Below are 19,729 nucleotides of genomic sequence, written 5' to 3'. Positions count from 1 at the left end.
GTTAATTGCTCGACCGGACTATCAAGGAAAATTCAAATAGGTCCCGGAAAAGGTCTTTGCATGCAGTCTGGGGACCTTCGAGGGTTGGACCTGTCCAAGCATACGCTGTAGATTGCTGACTCGGGGCTACCTATACTCCGCATAGCTAGATGAAACCCCGAGAGCACCGCTAGCTACACTCACTAACAGGCCCTGAGGATCCCAGCCAGTCCCAGTATAAAGTTGCGACCCCCCATGGATGGATCGTCTCTTCTAAGTAGGGCTCGGGCGCCCCACGCGGTCGTGCTCCTCCTTCGGGCGAAGGGAGCCAGCCGATAACAGCTCGACGATCACTCACTCGTTACAGTAGGACTAACTATCTCATTCTCTCCTGCATACCTACCTATGCTGCTGATTATGTTTTAAGATGGCTCGCCTCCCCTGACCATCTCTCTCGGTCTTCACTCTTCATCTCTCCGCACTACTGTTTGCAGCCGTGTTTCCTCCCCGCTTTTTCTCCGCGGATCCTTTTTCACCGCCGCATTTTTTCCTCTTCAGTCACCGCAACGCAAGGCGCTTGGACTGCCCATCCTCTGACTGCCTGACACCCATCATGGTCGACCTCATCCCACCCCCCGACCCGCGCGCCCTGCTGCCGCCCCTCCTCGCCTGTCTTCCAACGGCCTTCGTTTCCCCTCAGCCCCCGCCGGCGCTGCTGTCTCTCCTGTCCCCCATCCTGCGCCAACGCGTCCAGATCCTGAGCTCCGTCGCCGCCTCCCCGACCGATTCGTGGCTCCGGCTGCTGTGCTGGGATGCGGGACAGGCCGAGCGCCTGCAGGAGCTGGTGGACGGGGCCAGCTTCGAGCCACACCCCGTGTCCGGCGAGATCGAGCTCCCCGATGAGCTCCCCGTCAGGTACAACCGCATGGACGAAGAAACGCTCCGGTCGCGCGTGATCGTCCCCGAGTACAGCCTCCAGGTTCTCTACCTGTGGTGCCCCGACGACCAGGAAGGCGGGGGACCCGCGTGGCGCGTGGCCGAGCTGCTGCCACAGGAGGGGGACGTGGGAGAGGAGCCCGCCTGGGTTGCGTCCATCGGGGATGCGAACGTCCACCAGAAAGAGAACCTCCTGGAGGATGCGCTGAAGGCCACGGAGAGTGACCAGCACGCGGCGGATGAGAAGGAAGCCGAGGACGGGGAGGATGACGACTACTGGGCCCAGTATGATGCGACCCCCGACAGAACCCCTGCCGTCAAAACGCCCGCCCCCAAACCCGTCTCGTCCCTGCAACAGTCGGAAACAGACTACTTCTCTCGCTACGGGGACGTCCAGCCCGCCCTGGACAACCATGATCCCGAGGAGGAGCAACCGGAGCTGGGGCCATCCTCCCTCAATGGAGACATGCTGGCCAAGCTCCTGCAGCGACAGTTCAGTGGCGGAGAGACGGACCAGACGGACCAGACGGCGGATGCGCCTGCTACGAACGGAAACCATGGCGGCCTGAGCCACCCTCGTCCTTCATCCATCTCGTCGGGCAGCTCTGATGCTGTGGCGCGGCTCGAGCAAGAAGCGGAGAACCAGTCGAGCTATGAGGTGGGCGTCAAGCAGCATATCGGCTCCAGCATCAAGGGACTCTTCCGGCTGGCCAAGGCGACCGGCATCTCGCGCAGTGACTTCCAGTCGCTGGTCAAGACGGAGCTGGAGTTGCTGAACGTATCGGATGAATAGATGAGTATTACAATTGGATTGGAAGGGCTGAATGTCTTTCTTTCTTTCTTTCTTTTCTTTTTTCTTTCTTCTTTCTTTCTTTCTTTTTTTTTTTTTTCGGGATTGTATATACATGATTTAGTTTTGGGTGTTCAGCGTTAAGGTGCATGGCTTGGTGTCTGGATATCTTGGGGCATGGGGGCCTAGTTTAGTTGATTCACATTTTCTGGATTGCAGAATACCACGTAAATTGGGAATCCCCGAGGCGACGATCGCACCCTGATCTGCCGGAAGAACGCGTGTTGCTTTGGAGTAACTACTAGTAGTACTACTACTTGCTGGGCTGGTCGGTTGTTTCACCCCAAATTGGTTGCGGCGCTGGTCGGACCCACGCCTTGTTCCGTTCCGCGGGCGTCGGCGCTGCGTGTCTTTCTCTTCTCAGCCTCCTCCCTCTTCCCTCCTCCCCAGAGAATAAATATTATCGTTTCTCCCTCTGATCATGATCTCTTCTTGATCGGCTTCCCCTCCCCTCTCCGTTTCTTCTTTGTAAGTTCATTCCCTCCATTCATTGCGGTTGATCTTCAGTCTGCTTCCTGCAGCCATCCCGCTCCCCCCTCGTGCTGCTTACCACCACCACCAACTACTACCACCAACTACCGTGCTGACCTGTCCATAATCTCCTGAATTAGTTGACTAGGTGTCTTTCGTTCGTTCCTTTTCCTGACTACCTCACCATCATGTCTTCTCCGGCGCCCTCTCTTCGCAAGAGGGCCGGCAAGAAGGAGACCACCCCCACCCCCTTCTATTCTCCTTTGTCGTCCAAAGCCGCCGCTCCTCGGCCGGAATGGGACTATCGGCTGGCCATAGTCGTCCTGACCGTCCTCGCCTTCATCACTCGATTCTACAAGATCTCCTTCCCCAATGAGGTCGTTTTCGACGAGGTGCACTTTGGAAAGGTACGCCCGCCGCAATCCACTCCCCACAGCTGCAAGTGATGATGGTCGCTGACAGCCCGGTACCCCCGTAGTTCGCCTCCTATTACCTCCAGCGCACCTACTTCTTCGATGTCCACCCGCCCTTCGGCAAGCTCCTGTTCGCGCTCATGGGCTGGCTCGTCGGCTTCGATGGCAACTTCCTGTTCGATAACATCGGTGACTCGTACACCGAACACAATGTCCCCTATGTGGCGCTCCGGGCCATGCCCGCCACGCTTGGCGCCCTAACGGTTCCGGTCGTGTTCTTGATCATGTGGGAATCCGGATACTCGTTGCCCGCTTGCGTTCTGTCCGCCGGCCTGGTTCTGTTTGACAACGCCCACGTGGGAGAGGACCGCCTGATCCTGCTGGACGCCTCGCTGGTCCTGGCCATGGCCCTGAGCATCCTCTGCTATGTCCGCTTCTACAAGCTCCGCCACGACGAGTTCAGCCGGAAGTGGTGGAAGTGGCTCCTCCTGACGGGTGTGTCGCTCAGCTGTGTCATCTCCACCAAGTACGTCGGTGTGTTCACCTTCGTGACCATCGGCTCGGCGGTCTTGGTTGATCTGTGGAATCTCCTGGACATTCGGCGCCCTGGCGGCGCCCTCAGCATGGTCCGCTGGACCCAGCACTTTGCTGCTCGCTCCTTCGCCCTGATCATCGTCCCCTTCTTCTTCTACCTGTTCTGGTTCCAGGTTCACTTTGCCATCCTGACCCGCTCCGGCCCCGGTGATGACTTCATGACCCCTGAGTTCCAGGAAACCCTCAGTGACAATGCCCTGGCCGCGGATGCCATCGGCATCCAGTACTACGACACCATCACGATGAAGCACAAGGATACCAAGGTCTTCCTGCACAGTCACCTGGAGAAGTACCCCCTGCGTTACGACGACGGCCGTATTTCCAGCCAGGGTCAGCAGGTCACCGGATACCCCTACAACGACACGAACAACCAGTGGCAGATTATCCCCATGGTGCCCTTCGACCCGGTCGAGACCGAGGGACAGATGGTGCGCAACGGTGATATCGTCCAGCTTTACCACCTGGGTACCGACACGCTCCTGCTCACCCACGACGTCGCATCCCCCTACTTCCCGACCAACCAGGAGTTCACCACCGTTTCGCTGGAGGTTGGAAACGGGGACCGCCGCAACGACACCCTGTTCGAGATCAAGATTGAGAACGGCAAGCCCAACCAGGAGTTCCGGACTCTCTCGAGTCACTTCAAGCTGATCCACTTCCCCACCCGGGTCGCCATGTGGACGCACACAACGCCGTTGCCCGATTGGGCCTTCAAGCAGGCCGAGATCAACGGCAACAAGAACATGATGCAGACCAGCAACCTCTGGTTCGCGGAGACCATCGAGTCCCTGCCCGAAGACAGCCCCCGCCGGATCAAGGAGGAGCGCCAGGTGAAGCACCTGTCCTTCTTCCGCAAGTACTTCGAGCTGCAGCGGGCCATGTTCTTCCACAACAACGCCCTGACCAGCAGCCACCCGTACGCGAGTGAGCCCTTCCAGTGGCCGTTCCTGCTCCGTGGTGTCAGCTTCTGGACCAAGAACGACACCCGCGAGCAGATCTACTTCCTGGGTAACCCGGTCGGATGGTGGATCGCCAGCAGTCTGTTGGCGGTCTTTGCGGGCGTGATTGGTGCCGATCAGCTGTCCCTGCGTCGCGGCGTCGATGCCGTGGAAGAGAGTGAGTGCCCTAATTTCCAAATCGTGACGAACCGACCGACGCTAACGAGCCACAGTCTGGGGCCTGGGTGCCCGTTCCCGCCTGTACAACAGCACCGGCTTCCTCTTCCTGTGCTGGGCCGCGCACTACTTCCCCTTCTGGCTCATGGGCCGTCAGCGTTTCCTGCACCACTACCTTCCCGCGCACCTGGCGTCGGCCCTCGTGACGGGCGCCCTGATCGAGTTCATCTTCAACCTGGAGCCGATCCCGATCGCCAAGGCGGTCCGGGCCGAGGATGACCCGTCGGGCAAGTTCAAGGGCCAGATCGGCCGCTTTGTCTCGGCCAAGGAGCGCATGGGCCGCAAGTCCCTCGTGGCGGGCTGGATTGCCACCCTGGTCATCCTGGGCGGCACGATCTACGGCTTCGTCTTCTTCGCCCCGCTGACGTACGGCACTCCGGGTCTGGACGTGCCAGGCATCCTGTCGCGCAAGTGGCTGGGCTACGATCTGCACTTTGCCAAATAGATGGCCTAGTCAGAGTGGATGGCCCTGCAGCGGGCAGGGCGGAGACCCGGGATGTGACTTGGGGCATGCCTGGAGTTGGCGTTTTGTAAAGATAGACGGGGTATAGGGGAGTTACCTCTGGATGGTGGCTCGACGTGCTTGGAACGCACGTTGGGTGTGTTCTGGGAACCGCCCATGGCGCCTGTCTGGGCCATGTCGAGTCGTCTCGCAGTCGTTGATGTTGATATAGCGTGGTCCATGTTTACTGTTCATCTGTCTCCTTTCCCCTTTCACGCACCGTGTACTGCCGCTACAGATTACTGTTGTATAGTTCACTCATAATACTATTTCTGTTACCAAACACTAAACATGCCATGAATATACACAACCCCAACCCAACCCCAACCCAACGCTCCCTGAAACCCAAACGCCAATGATACCATCCATCCAGCAATCTTCCCCCCTAATTCCCCATGCGCTTCCCGATCTCACTCTCCCAGCCGCGGGACTTCTCGAAGCCATTGGACGCGGTCTGGTAATCCAGCATGGCCTGGTAGACCTCCTCCTGGCTGGTGACGACAAAGGGGCCATACTGCACGACCTTCTGATCGAGCGGCTGGCCAGCGACGAGCAAGAACCTGGCCTCCTCCTCGGCATTCTCGGGGACGGAGGCCTCGACGAAATCGCCGGCCTGCTCAAACACGACATTGTGAAACTGCTTGACCGTCTGCGTCTGATCGCCCGACCCAAACACCGTCTTCCCGGCCAAGGTATAGGCAAAGGCATTCCAGCCGAGCGGCAAAACCTGCCTCAGCCTGCCCCCGGCCTTGACCGTGACATCCAACAGCCAGACGGGGGTATACGCGAGATCGCGCACGGAGTCGACGCCATGCGACTGGCCGGAGATGACCTTGACCTCGACGCGACCGCCATCGGTGGTGGCGAGGGGGATCTCCTCGGCGCGCAGATCGCGATACCGCGGCTCGCACATCTTCAACCGCTTGGGCAGATCCACCCACAACTGCATGCCGACGTTGGGACTCCCGTCGGGGTTCTCGTGCGGCATCTCCGCGTGCATGATGCCTCGTCCCGCCGTCATGAACTGCAGATCCCCCGGCCCGATCGTGCCCCGGTTGCCGGCGAAGTCTTCGTGGTCCACGCCCCCGGAGAGCAGGTAGGTGATCGTCTCCTGGCCCCGGTGCGGGTGGTCGGGGAACCCGGCGCCCCGGCCGATCGTGAAGTGGTCGAGCATCAGGAAGGGGCTCAGGTGTCGCAGTTTGCTGGTCCCGATGGACCGACGCACGCGTGCCCCGGCGCCTTCGGCTTGTTCGATCGCCAGGAAGGCCTGGCGGATGGTGCGTGGGAGGGACATGGTGGTGATGTTTGTATTTGTGGTGGTGGTGGTGGTGGGAATGGTGTTGATAGTAAAGGACGAGCTTAAAGAGAAATATCGCGTCACGAAACCAATCGAGTTCGAATTCTGCCAAGTAAGAAGAATCGCAATACAGCCGATGAGAAAAGAAGAGAGCAGGAGGTTCATGGGGGGATTTGCGACCGAGCCCTTTTATATGCGGCGGAGGAGAAACTCGAAGGTGGTGGAAAATGCTGGAGAGTGGGTGGGATGGGGGATTGGGGGGGGGGGATACGAGGTTAGTCAATTCTTATAATTGTTCGAGTAAGAATCAATAATCATGGCTTGGATGGATAACTAACTAAGTAGTCTGTTCATGCATGGCAATCATTACATTACAAAGATCCCCGTCAGCAGCGCTAGACCCGCACGGGCGCCATTATTCAGGGCTGACTCAGTGGGGGGGTTGGATTAACTATGTAGATATCCAGTGGTATAGAAATAATGAAGAATTAAATTCAAGACTACTAGGATGGGTCTAGAACCATCCTCATAATTCAATTGTTCTAAAGTAGTGATTGCTGTATTATGTAGTAAGTACTGTTATGCAGCACTGCATTGTTTGTCAGACAGTGTTGTTCCCTCAATAAGAAGATAAGATCTGCCCGGCTTCTGGAAGGCCATCCATCCATCCATCCATCCATCCACTCACTGCCATCACGATGACATGCGGCCATCCCCTTGATACCTCCCAGGCTGACTGCTTTCCTTTTGCTTCCCCTACTGCCATGCACTGCTACTGATCATATTCACTTCCTCCTTGCAACCCTCCCACTGAGCCACACACCACCCTCCCCTCCCGCCCGATCAGGCCAGATCATCTCCGGCCGCCCCCCCCGACCTCCTCCGTCTCTCTGCTGGTCCTCAACCACCTCCCGTCCAACGCCAGACAGACATGTCGCGACGAACCCGCATTGTCTCGTCCTTGCTCGTGCTGGCCTGCGCCAGCTCCATCGCCTGGGCCAACAAGAAGACCTTCAACATCCATGATGATCTTCTCGCCTTCCCCCAAGTACGCGCCTCCCCCCGATGCCCCGATGCCCCGAACCCGCCGTCCCCTGCTAATTGTTCCGATCCCCCCAGTACCAAGTCCTTTTCCCCGATGACTACATCCTCGACTCCCATGCCAAAGACCTCCTACAAAACCCCACCAGCGCCTCCACCTCTGACGACCACCAAGGGAACTCCGCACAGGTCTACCTAGGCCACGATGCCCATGGCAGCACACCGGAACCCCCCCCCGCGGGAGACCATGACTTCCGCTACGAGGAAATGGCCCTAGGCGACCAGCGCTTTCTCTGCCAGATCCCTCGGGTCCAGGGCGACGACCGCGCCAACGCCACGGGCGAATCCCACCAAGCCGACGAGCAGAAGGAGCTGGCGCGCGCCATGGATCGGGGCCTGGAGCTCCTGCGCGAGATGGAGGGCAGGTGCATGTACTACATTTCCGGGTGGTGGTCCTACTCCTTCTGCTACAAGAACCAGATCAAGCAGTTCCACGCCCTCCCCTCGGGCAGTGGTATCCCCAGCTACCCGCCCATGGAAGACCAGACCACCCACTCGTTCATCCTGGGCCGGTTCCCCCAGGGGGAGGAGGACGACGACATCGAGGCCGAGTCCGACCACAAGAAATCCATCACCGACGTGGCCGAGCTACAGACGAAAGGAGGCTCGCGCTACCTGGTCCAGCGACTGGACGGTGGCACGCGATGCGACCTGACGGGCCGCCACCGCAAGATCGAGGTCCAGTTCCACTGCCATCCGCAGTCCACGGACCGCATCGGCTGGATCAAGGAGCTGACCACCTGCTCGTACCTGATGGTCATCTACACCCCGCGCCTGTGCAATGACGTGGCCTTCCTGCCGCCGCAGCAGGACGAGGTGCACGCCATCGAGTGCCGCGAGATCATCTCCCCGGCCGAGGTGTCCGACTGGGAGGCGATGCGGGAGTACCAGAGAGCGCAGCATCTGGTGGAGTCAGCCGTGACGGAGGAGTTCGCGGTGGTCGGGGACATCCAAGTCGGGGCGCAGACGCTGGTCGGGTCGGAGGGCAAGGAGATCGAGAAGGGCCGCGTGGCGTCGGCCGGCGAGGAGACGATCGACGTGGTGGCCAAGCGCGAGAACGGAGAGATCCAGCAGAAGTCGCGCGAGGAGCTGAAGAAGTACGACCTCGATCCGGAGAAGCTGGAGACGCTGAAGAAGCGCCTGGAAGACTGGGCTAAGGGCAAGGACTGGACGCTGGAGGTGGTCTCGATCAATGGGGAGCGGCAGCTGCGGGGCTTCCTCGAGGAGGACGAGGACGAGGAGGCCGCGGGCCACCCCGGAGAGAAGAAGGCCTCGTCCGAGCAGGAACCCACCTTGGAGGCTCCTCCATCCGACGAAACAGGGACGGCAGAGACGCTGAAACAGGAGCCGGAACCGGAGCAGCAGCAGCAGCAGCAGCAGGAGCAGCAGCAGCAGGAGCAGCAGGAAGAGGAACTGCCGTCGCAGCCGGATGACAACGTGGTAGGAAGCAACGAGGAGTTCAAGGACGAATTGTAGTCCCGGGGATTGTTGTGTTTGGGTCCATACATAGTGCACATACTGGGCTGGTGGTGTTTTCCTTCCCCGCGTTTTGTAGCCACTTACGGCGGATTGTATCCTGGCTGGCATAGATTATACCATGTACTGGGATTAGAGTTCATAACAAGGTCCATTGTGATTCCATTGATTTCCTTGATCAAGTATGGTGGATAGATAAATAGGCGGATGGAGCCAATTGACGTGTGCCCGACCCAATGGTGCCATGAGGAGAGGAAATGAGTGGTGCCCAAGGAAGGAAGGCGGCTGGGCTGACTGATAAGGGGGCATTCTTAAATTTATTTCCTGTCTGTCGGATGGGATTGAAGCCATGGGAAAGGTAGGATGTTAGACCAAACCGATGGATGTCCAGCGTATACTCCGTACATAAGCAAGCTTGACTTTCCAACGTGGGTGCAGAAAACGTGACCGCCCCTCGGCGTGACGGCGGCTTGCGTCTGCGCCTTCGTCTTGTTGTCTCGCCTTCTTGTCTTCTCTCTTCTTCTTCTTCTTCTTCTCTCCAGGTCCCCGTTTGATCGGCCTTGTTTCTCCCCTCTCCCTCTCCCTCTCCCTCCCCCTCTCTTCTCCTCCTCCTCCATCTTCTTTCTTCCTCTTTCACTCTTTCCTTCCTTTGCCTAAATCTAAATACAGCCACCGCCACATCCCCCTCCCCTCCTCCTGCACGGCCACCCCGGAGTCGGTCCCTCTGCGTCTGGTCCTGCCAAGGCTGCCTCTCCACTTGGGCCACTTCCGTCCCTTGCCCACCAACCACTTCCCATCTCCTGCACGGGTCTCCTCCTCCTGCTCGCCCTCTTCCCCGTCGGTATGTCATTCATCCACTTCTCATCCTTGTTCTGCTTCTATCTTCTATCCTAACATATCCCCCCCCTCCTCTCTTCTCCCCTTCCCCCCTCCCCCCTCCCCCTCCCCCTTCCTCAACTTCTATTTCATCTAAACCCCCCCCCTATTCCGGCCCACCCGGGTGCCTTCCCCTCCCCTGACTGATCGATCCCTCGCAGTCCCACCACCCGCCTCTCCTCCACGCTGCCTGCCCTCCGCAGCCGCGGCACACAACCCCCGGATCTCCCACCACCGCCGGTTGCTCCCTGATCGCTCCCCACCATGGGCTTCCTCGGCGTCTACACGGCCGTCTACGACTATGAGCCGCAGGGGGAGGGCGAATTAGAGCTGCGCGAAGGCGACCTGCTCTGCATCCTCGAGAAGAGCGACGACGATTGGTGGAAGGCCAAGAAGAAGGCGGACCGTGAGGATGACGATGAACCCGAGGGGCTCGTCCCCTTTAACTATGTTGAGGAGGTAAGATTTGACACTCCCACTTGCCGCACACAGGCCGTTGCTCGTGCCATCGCATCGGCCTGCGTCAGGAGCGGACGCACGGCGTCGCGGGCGGATCTCGCATTCAGGGGTACACCGGCCACCGCGGGCGACTGCGATGGGAACCGCATGGGCTAACGCGTCCGGATTGCACCTCCAGGCTCAACCAACGCACGCCGCCAAAGCACTCTACGACTACACACGCCAGACCGACGAAGAGGTATCCTTTTCCGAAGATGCCGACCTGATCGTATATGACATCTCCGACCCCGACTGGACCCTCGTCGGTGTCAGCTCGGATTACGGCTTCGCCCCCGCAAACTACATCGAAATCCTCGAAGAAGCAGGCGAGGCTCCCGCACCGTCCATGCCCTCTCCTCCACTCGCCGAACCCGAGCCCGAGCCAGAACCCGCCCCGCCTTCCCTCCCGCAGCGCCCGCCAGTGCCAGTCGAGGAATACGACGAAGAGGAAGTCAACGGAGCCGCTGCGGCCTCTCCCGTGGGGGTCGTGCAAAATCCGGCCGCTGCGGCCATCGCGGACATCCTCCACAAGCAGCATGCGGCGCCGGACCCGCTGACCTCGAAGGCCCTCCCCCCGCCGCCTCCTCAACCGGAGCGTCCCGTGTACGAGCCGGAGGAGAGCTATCGGAGAGAACCCTCGCCCCCGCCGCCCGCTCTCCCCCAACGGCCCCCATCCGAGATCCTGTCGCCAGTCCGTCTGGATTCCCCCTCGGAGCCGTCGGAGCCCGTCCGACCTCCTCGTCCTCCGTATGCATCGCTTCGCGACAGCGACCGCTCGACCCATGTGCAGGAATCTCCCCCATACAGTCGAGTCGGGGGGCAAACCCCGCGTTCCCCCTCCGGCTATCATATCTATACCATCAATGAGATGGTGGAAGTGATGGGCAAGAGGAAGAAAATGCCTACAACCATGGGTGTCAATGTGGCGACGGGGACCTTGTTCATCTCGCCGGAAGATGACGGTGCGACGCAGGAGTGGACCGCGGACAAGCTCACGCATTACTCCATCGAGGGAAAGCACGTCTTTCTCGATCTCGTCCGGCCCAGCAAGAGCGTCGACTTCCATGCGGGCTCCAAAGACACGGCTCGGGAGATTGTTGCTGCTCTCGGTGAGATTGCCGGGGGATATCGCGCAGAGGGCCTGAGAGAGGTCATTGCCGCCGGCACCAGCGGAGGTCAAAAGAAGGGACAGATTCTGTATGACTTCATGGCGCAAGGCCAGGACGAGGTGACGGTGGCTGCCGGCGACGAAGTCATTGTCCTGGATGACAGCAAGTCTGAGGAGTGGTGGCAGGTGCGGCGCCTGAAGAACGGCAAGGAGGGTGTTGTCCCCAGCAGCTACATCGAGATTACTGGAACAGTCTCCAACCCGGCTATCAGCGCCGAGCCGGGTCTGTCGACTGTGGAGAAGAATCGCATGGAAGAGGCGCGTCTGGCCAAGGAAGCTCTGCGGAAATCACGGACCGACTCCATGGATGGCCGGGACTCGAAGCGCGATAGCAAGAGCGCTCATAAACCCAGTATGTTCTTGAATCCCCATACCTTTGGAGAAACGTTTGGCTAACCATAGTAGAACCCGAGGCGGGCAAGACTAGACAGTGGACCGACCGCACCAAGACCTTTACCGTGGAGGCGCAATTCATTGGGTTGCAAGATGGCAAGATCCACCTCCACAAGATGAACGGCGTGAAGATCGCGGTCCCCATCACCAAGATGTCCGTCGAGGACCTGGAGTACGTCGAGAAACAGACCGGCGTGTCCTTGGACGAGGACAAGCCACTGTCGGACATCCGGCGCCGCTCTCAACGGATCGAGCCCGAGAAGCCCGAAGGCAAGCGAGCCGGTGCCTCTTTCCAGCAATCCGACTACGATTGGTTCGACTTCTTCCTCAAGTCTGGAGTTGGGCCGCACCAATGCGAGCGGTATGCGCAGAATTTCATCAAGGATTCCATGGACGAGACCATCCTCCCGGATATCACCCCCGAAGTTCTCCGCACGCTGGGCCTGAAGGAGGGCGATATCTTGCGCGTGATGCGCTACTTGGACACCATGTTTAATCGTACGGGTGCCAAGTCGAAGCTGCGTAACGTGAGCTTTGGCGGAGAGGAAGTCATTGGGAATGGGGAAGATGGCACTGGTCTTTTCTCCGGCCCTGGCGGTGCTCTGCGAAACAACACCCGCAAGGGCAGACCGGCCCCCAACTCTCCGGCCGGCGATGTGGTCGATCCCAAGGTCTTTGAGCAGAAGGACAGTTCACAGCCCGTGGAGCCCAGTGAGCCCTCGCCCACTACAGCTGCCCCGGCCGAGCCACCCGTTCAGAAGGGCTTCGATGACGATGCCTGGGAGGTGAAGCACCCCAAATCAGCTGCCGGCGCGGCTCCTGTCGCTACGCCCACTACCCCAGCTACTCCAGCTACTCCATCCAGCCCCCCTCCGGCTGCGTCTCCCCCGGCGACCAGCCAACCCCCTGCACAACAGCCGCTTACGGGTGCGCTGGCCGATCTGTCTCTGCTTCATCCTGCCCTTCAGCCTACTCCGGCGCCCGCTCCGGCCCCTCAATCCCCCCCCGCGGCTCTGCCCCCTCTCCAGCCCCAGCTCACAATCCAGCCCCAACCGACCATCCAACCTCAGCATACGGCGGTGCCCGTGTCTCAGATGCAGCCACAACAGACGGGGGCGACGCCGAATTTCTTCGCCCAGGTCGGACAGGCGGCCCAGGGATTCAGCCCCCAGGCAACTGGCTTCCAGCAGGCTGCCCGACAGCGCCCGCAGGCTCCTCAGGCTATGGGGCAGAACTCGCTGCTTCCTCCTCCGCCGCCCCAGCGACCCCTCTCGGCACCCCAGAATTTCCCTCAGCAGCAGAGCTCCTTTGGCTTGCCTCCCCTGCAGCCTCAGCTGACGGGCATCCCTCATCCCGGGCCGCAAATTGCTCCGCCAGGACAGAGTCTATCCGAGTTAAACCAGCAGCGTTTCCAGCAAACGCTCCAGCCCCAAGCCACCGGGTATATGCCTCAGACCCAGTTCCACAACGGACTGGTACCCCAGCCGACTGGCTTCCAACCGCAATCCCAGTTTGGCATCCAGCAACAACAGCAGCAGCAGCAAACTGGATACCCGGGACTGGCACCGCAGCCTACGGGCTTCGGGGGCTTCCAGCCACAGCACCAACAGCCCATGCAGACCGGCATCAACTCAGTCCTTCCTCCGGCCCTGCAGCCGCAGCCCACCGGTATGAACGGCTACAATGTGCCACCGCCGCCCCCCATTCCCCAACAGCCCACGGCTGCGCCGTTGCAGCCCCAGCCGACAGGACCGGCTCCCTCCGTCCGATTTGGTGTTAAGCACGATGCCCCTAAAAAGCTTGCGCCCCAGCCAACCGGACTCCGGGCCAATCTCGCGGCAGCCAGTAAGTTCCCCCAGTTTGCCACTCCTCGACCGAGCATTCTTGCTGACCCTTGCCCCAGCGCCCACCAACCCGTTTGGATTCTAATCTGGACATGTATATATCACTCTGTGACCCTGCGGTACATGGTTTTCGTTTACTACACAGTATCGCTTGCTTTTTCTTGCTGGCGGGAATGGCATGCACATCATACATAGATGATGCCGCGGTTTTCTTTTCATCTCTGCCACTACTGACGCTGTAATGCGTATGCTCGAGAATTTTATCTCCCCTCGTCATGGCCAGACACTTGATCCACGCAGCGAGTTCGAAAGCAAAATACCTTGAGTCTTGTTTGCATGACGCCGCTTCAGCGACCTAGAATTCCTCTGACGTTCTCTCTCTCTCTCTCTCTCTCTCTCTCTCCCTTCCCTCACTTGGCGCTGGCTCTACCTATTACTATATACGTAATCCTTGGAACAGAATCTTACCTCTATTCTTCTGCTCCCGTTTCCTATGTCTCTCTACCAACCAACCGCCTACCTTACTCCAATGGTCCCCCGCTGGAAAGGACGAACGTGCCCGGGTGTTCCCCCTCACCCTCAATCCCAATATGACGTTTCCTCTTCATTCATGTTCATGCTTCCTGTCTATCTATTATTCTTCTTCTTATTTTTACTATGTATTTATTCTTCCTGCGTTTGGCCGGAGGTGTTGCTATCGCTTCTCTACCGTTTCCTTCTTCCCCCTTCCTGTCTGTCTGAAATAGCTCCTCATTGCCACTGCCACTGCCGCTGTCATCTTGCTGAATGGGATTCGTTTCAATGCCTTTGAATCCGAATCCGAATGAATCCGTGTCTCGAGAGAAGTTTCGTCCATCTTGTCTTATCCCTTCGACCTAACTGACCTGACCTGATTGACCTTGTCCCTCTCGTCCCGTGTTCCGTGTTCTGTGTGCTGTGTTCCATGCTATCTTCGCTTCCCATGTACGGTACATATAGCTTGTTTGTTGTCGATTAGATTAAACGGGGATTGTTCTTTTCGTTTTCTTTCTTTTTTTTCCCTTTCTGTTGTATGGGGCTTTTTATTGTGTGGTTGGTTGGTTGGTTGGTTGGTTGCTATGTTATGCGCTGTGGTGTAGATAGTATATATTAGTATAGTACAGAGGTAGTTAATATAGTTGGGGATTGGAGGAAGAAAGAGGAAGGAGGATACTGTCCGTTCTTCTTTCCTTTCCTCCTTTCGTTTTCTCGTTCTGGTGAACTGTGGACCGTGGACCGTGGACCGTGGACCGTGGGTGTGGGTGTGGGTGTGGGTGTGTAACAATAGTATTGTATTTATTTGTATTTATTTGTATTTATTGTTAGAGATGACAGTTGACTGATCGTTTTATCTTATTTTCCTTTTCGATATTTGATCAATTGATCAACCAACCAACCAATCAATATAATCTGGAGAGGGTGGGTATGTACACGAGCAACCAACAGTAGAATAAGATAAAAAGAAATGTGATGGATATATATACATACGCGACAAGGATATCCATGAAACATAAAGCTGATGGGTTCTACTCCGGAGGCGTATTTTCATCTTCATCCTCGTGGGAAGGAGTAGGGCAGGAGCTGAGAGAAAATGAAATGGGAAAGAAAAGGATATATGTAAGAGGAAGAGGGATATAGGGGGGAAGAGGTCGTGTCGTGGGCGAGTGAGTCATGAAACAATAAGATCGGATAGGATAGGAGGTGGATTGGAAGGGTGTGTTTGTGGCGGAGGTGATAGCTGGGGTGTGGACTGGGGGTTAGGGCCTGCCTTTGATTGGGTGTAGGTGTGGACTACTTGGTAGGTAGGTAGGTAGGTAGATAGGTAGATGATTGATGTACATGTGGTGGAAGGGTGAATCTTGTGCGTGGAGGAAGGTGACATAATGGACATGGGCGAGAGAAGGCAGGGCAGGGCAGGTCACCCATCATCCCACATGCCGAAGACGGGGAAGTCCTCGGCCATGTATAGGAGGCCGTTGTCCGGGAGGATCACGTCCGACAAAGGGGTTTGGGCACCCGGCGCATCGGGGGGTAAGCCGCCGGTTGGGATGGTGCCGCCCGGGGAACAGCCGATGGGGATACCGGTGGTTGTGAGGGTGGAGATGGCGGTGTCGTAGGGAAGAGTGCCGGCGCTTTGTGCGCCGCAGAGGGTATCCCAGATGTCGTCGGGGGGGCCGGTGGTAGTGGTGGTAGTGGTGGTAGTGGCAGTGGCGGAGTTGCTTGCGGGGAGGTCTGGGGCGCCGGCGAACTTCTCCGGGGATAGGGGGGAGGGCACGGCGGGTTGTTCGCCGCGGTGGCTGGCGGGGGTGTTGGATGCTGGGACGGGAGGTTCGTTGGCAGGACCGACTTGGCCGAAGAGCTGGTCGACTTGTCTGCTACGACGTTCCATCCAGTTGCGGTTGCGGCGACGAACGTATTCGGCCACGGCGGCGCGGAGGTACTTGATGATCTGGAAGAAGCGGCAGGCGTGCGGGTCGTGAGGCACGAAGAGGCCCAGGAACTTCTCGGCCTTGTCCATGCCTTCCTCGAGCGGGAGGAGGTTGTCGTAGTCGGCGAAGAAGGCGGCCCCGAGGACGACGGCCGAGTTGAAGACGGAGTTGATGAGGAAAGGCAGCCGGCGCGGGAGAGTGGTATAGCGAGCCAGGTCGTCGATAATGTTGAGGCCGCGCAGGGCGGAGTAGACACAGGCGTCGGCAAACAGAGCAATGCGGGAGTTGCTGGTCCTGGTGTCGGACCCGGTCATCTCACCGCGGCTTCGGACATATTGGGATACTCGGAAGACAAGAAACGGGCGTGTCAGGAGGATAATCGACCAGTAATAGGACCCAAAGACGTGCGCTGCGGACAGGGTGCCTTCCAGCGTCTTCGAGTCCAGTCGCTCCGTCTGCATCTGCAGGAACATGGGCAGATTGCGGACCCAGGCGCGGTGCTGATTGGAGATGGCATCGGCCACATTGATCGAGACCACCTGCCGCATGTAAACCTCCGTCAGGATCCGTTCGAAGATGCGACAGAGTGAGACCACCGTCACGGATAATTGCTCTTCCGGATGGAGGCGCTGCTGCTCACCCGGGCTAATGCCCTCCTCGTGCAGGTCGTAATCCAAATCCAGGGTGGCCGGAGGACGTCCGAGAGAGGCACTGAGGTATAGATCCATCATGCGTAAGCTTTTCCAGACGCGTTCTCGCGCCCGTCGTTCCCGGGCACAGAAGAGCGCATTCGCATCCTTTCGGTGGATGCCTACCGCATAGGCGGCCCGGAGCGCGATTCCCAGATTCATGAACGCGCCGTTGCGCCGACAGGCACCCAGCATGTACATCGAGATCAACACATACGACTGGATGGTGTAGATGCTGGGGGTCTCCGTGAACGCGGAAAACGCCAACTGACGGCCACTCACGAAGTATTGCTCGGCCAGCGTTTGATCAATATCGGATACTTGCGCTCCGATCGCCAGCACGAGATAGAAGATCGAGCTGACGGTGTCCTCATCTCCCGTCGGATTGTCCACCCAATTGGCGAGCCGAGGGTGAAACTCTTCGAGGTCGAACAGGTCCAGCAGTGGACTGGTGGCCAGCACGAACTGACGCGCCAGGTTCTGAGCCTCGTCGTTGCTGGGCGGGGATATCAACGGCCCCGCCTGTGTCGTCGAGCCACTCTGAAACGCCTCGAGCATCGAATGTCGAGAGTTGTCCTCGGTGAAATCGCACCGGCCGATGGAGGACGATACGAGCCGACGGACGCTCTGCAGGAAGGACAAGCTCGCCGAGTCGCCGACGTACATGAATTTGCCCTGCCCGTCGCGTAGCAGCCTGGCCACCTTGGGCACCGGGGCCGTCCCGTCCTTGTCGTCTGCCGTCTGCCGTTCCAGGTTGGCGCTGCGGTCCTCGAGCGAGTTGAGGAGTCGGTCCATGGCCGTCTGCCTCTGCGGGGTGGGCACCAGGCGTTCGCTGAGGAGCATGGTGTCTTTCGAGGTACTGGTGGGTTTGAGTAGTCTGGCGGGCTTGTCGGAGAAATGGCACTCCGACTCCTTGCGACGTTGCAGGCAGATCGTGCACGGTTGTTCCCCGTTGCATTTTTGCTTCCTTCGCTTGCAGCTATCGCAGGCTCGTCTGCAGCGGAGGCGGGCTCCGTCAGCGGTGTTTGCTTTTGGCATGATGGGAGCGACGGTGGCGTTTTGAGTTGGGGACCTGAGCTGAGCTCAATGCTGGCTGGATATTGCGAGGACCGAGAGGCAATGGTGCCTGCAGCAGCGGGGCGGGGTCGGTCTGGCTGGTGGTGGATCGGGTTTCGCGTCGGGACCCGGACTGACTATCCATTTCCCTTGGCCGGATGGAGGGGGATGGATCGAGAGCAGGCAGTTGTTGGTGGAGGCTTGGAGGTCGCGCTGCGTTTCCCTTCCCCGGATTGCGTCGGCGTTCGGACCCGCGGGACGGGCGGGCTGACTAATGCCCCAGGCACGAACCACTAACTCACTAGTTCCTTTTTGTTGTCTACTTTTCTACTTCTTCTACCTCCTCGACTTGTTGATACATCATTTAATCATGTCCTGCCCGTTCACTCGGGCCGGAAAGATACAATCTTCCCCCAGGTATCCGCAGTCCCCCAGATTCCATGGCGCAGACACGACAGCTGCACGATCTGGCTGTGGTCAACGAAGATTGACATCAATGCCAAACTCCCGGATATACCAGTTGTACACCTTGGGATCGGCCGCCTCGAACATGACCCGCTCCGATGGCAGTTCCTTCATGATGGTGGACACCACGTCCGTCCGCCAGGACTGCACGTTCTCCGTGATGCCCTCCGATTCGATCATCAGGCGCTCCACGCCTGCGTCGAGGAATTTACGTCCCTGATTGACCAGCTTGCTCGGGTCAGAGGTCCCGATCGCTTCCAGGCCGGATGCTGGGGTGTCCCCGCCAGCCCCGAACTGGATTCCCAACTCGGGCTTTGCTTTCAGCTTGTACGAGTGGACCTTGTCCACGAGTCGGAGCCAGTCGTCTTCGGGGAACGAGAGGAAGCCGGCGGAGAGTTCGATCACGTCGAAGCTGCATGGCCACAGATATTAGAGATCTCACGGATAGGAGATGTAGATTGTGGGAGGGAGCGTACCCCAGGTCCTTGCACTTCCGAAGGTACTTGTCAAACACCGTGTTCGCGTCAGGGTGAGTCAGTAGATGTTCGGCCCATCCGCCCTGTAGGTAGGAGTCACTGTTAGCCCGTAGTCTTCGATGCGGAGATTCCAAGCCTCACCGTCGAGACGTAAACGCCATGCTCATGAGCAAGGTCAGTCAATTCTCTCAACGCCTTCTCGGGGAACAGGGAAAATGACCCTGTACACCTGTTCAGCTTCTGTCGTTCATCCGCCTGTATCCGGGCGTGAGGTGTTTACCTCCTGCAAACTTCAACCCATCTACATGGGTTCCCATCCTGCTCAGCTCATCAGAATCCATCGTCTGCTATAGTATCGATGAATGGTTGTAGCTCACGTCTCCAGCACATCCGCCAAGTATCTTTTACCCATCACCTACGGTTACAGATCAGCGTTCCGCGTTCCCGGCAGAGCCAGCGCTCACAATGGGATTGTGGAGAACTCAAGAGTCGCATACGGTATAGTATGGGCCTCTGATTTCGGTGACGCCCTTTGTCCTCGGCTTCGCAGGTCGGGGGTTGGAGCGGGCAAATCCGAATCCATTCTTCTTGTCTTGGAGTAATGTGACATCCTTCTGCGCAGGAACGGTAGAAGACAGCGTTCGAGATGCCCCTGGCAATGCGAGGACCTGCCACGATGTGCGTCCAAGGATACTCCGCGACGAGGCAGGGGCCACGCGAGACAACGATGAAAACATTATGTGAGCTTTGTTTATGGTTTTATTTGAAGCGTCAGGGACAATTGATATCCTTTAAGGGGGCATTGGGCGTCAATTGCAATGAATTGAGGTGCACGTTGAGGTTAATCAACGACGGTCGAACGTACTATCTTCGCCTTATAGGATGCCTATGCTGCCCAGGAACAAGTCACGTCGGAGTCCCAGAGGCCTGACGTAAAGCGTAGCTCATCGCACGCGGGTTCGGATGACAGCCCATCACTGGCCGCTCCACGCTACTATGTACTTTGGTCAGAGCTGCTTGCTG

The 19,729-nt window shown here is 58.4% G+C and overlaps 6 protein-coding genes across 6 annotated transcripts; 4 read left to right on the top strand and 2 right to left on the bottom strand.

Annotated features, from left to right (window-relative positions):
* Window positions 1–498: 498 nt before the first annotated feature.
* On the top strand, window positions 499–1,708 carry BO70DRAFT_377722 (uncharacterized protein; the record flags this gene model as incomplete). The annotated part of the gene is made up of 1 exon (XM_025545218.1): window positions 499–1,708. Exon 1 carries the CDS (start codon window positions 593–595, stop codon window positions 1,706–1,708), a length of 1,116 nt encoding a protein of 371 aa, XP_025402536.1. The 5' UTR covers window positions 499–592.
* A 470-nt stretch (window positions 1,709–2,178) lies between these two features.
* Window positions 2,179–5,200, top strand: pmt4 (dolichyl-phosphate-mannose-protein mannosyltransferase). The gene is made up of 4 exons (XM_025540133.1): window positions 2,179–2,233; window positions 2,377–2,643; window positions 2,715–4,359; window positions 4,415–5,200. The coding sequence occupies exons 2-4, from the start codon at window positions 2,425–2,427 to the stop codon at window positions 4,861–4,863; spliced, it is 2,313 nt and encodes a 770-aa protein (XP_025402535.1). The 5' UTR covers window positions 2,179–2,233; window positions 2,377–2,424; the 3' UTR covers window positions 4,864–5,200.
* On the bottom strand, window positions 5,180–6,216 carry BO70DRAFT_359633 (pirin family protein; the record flags this gene model as incomplete). The annotated part of the gene is made up of 1 exon (XM_025542576.1): window positions 5,180–6,216. A coding segment is annotated over one exon (911 nt), but the record flags the coding sequence as incomplete, so codon positions are not given.
* Window positions 6,217–6,909: 693 nt separating this feature from the next.
* BO70DRAFT_309629 (PRKCSH domain-containing protein) lies at window positions 6,910–8,950 on the top strand. Its single transcript, XM_025540132.1, has 2 exons — window positions 6,910–7,265; window positions 7,337–8,950. Exons 1-2 carry the CDS (start codon window positions 7,149–7,151, stop codon window positions 8,792–8,794), a joined length of 1,575 nt encoding a protein of 524 aa, XP_025402533.1. The 5' UTR covers window positions 6,910–7,148; the 3' UTR covers window positions 8,795–8,950.
* A 984-nt stretch (window positions 8,951–9,934) lies between these two features.
* BO70DRAFT_285960 (cytoskeletal protein-binding protein SLA1) lies at window positions 9,935–13,768 on the top strand (the record flags this gene model as incomplete). The annotated part of the gene is made up of 3 exons (XM_025539183.1): window positions 9,935–10,129; window positions 10,308–11,688; window positions 11,742–13,768. The coding sequence occupies 3 exons, from the start codon at window positions 9,935–9,937 to the stop codon at window positions 13,766–13,768; spliced, it is 3,603 nt and encodes a 1,200-aa protein (XP_025402532.1).
* Window positions 13,769–15,509: 1,741 nt separating this feature from the next.
* On the bottom strand, window positions 15,510–19,443 carry BO70DRAFT_369072 (uncharacterized protein; the record flags this gene model as incomplete). The annotated part of the gene is made up of 7 exons (XM_025544660.1): window positions 15,510–17,781; window positions 18,153–18,236; window positions 18,271–18,642; window positions 18,707–18,789; window positions 18,848–18,927; window positions 18,987–19,053; window positions 19,204–19,443. 7 exons carry the CDS (start codon window positions 19,441–19,443, stop codon window positions 15,510–15,512), a joined length of 3,198 nt encoding a protein of 1,065 aa, XP_025402531.1.
* Window positions 19,444–19,729: the final 286 nt, after the last annotated feature.

The sequence above is a fragment of the Aspergillus heteromorphus genome, assembly GCF_003184545.1.
Source record: "Aspergillus heteromorphus CBS 117.55 chromosome Unknown BO70scaffold_4, whole genome shotgun sequence".
NCBI classification, from domain to species: Eukaryota; Fungi; Ascomycota; class Eurotiomycetes; order Eurotiales; family Aspergillaceae; genus Aspergillus; species Aspergillus heteromorphus.
Note: the sequence above shows the minus strand (reverse complement) of the source record. Positions and strands in the feature narration are given on the sequence as shown.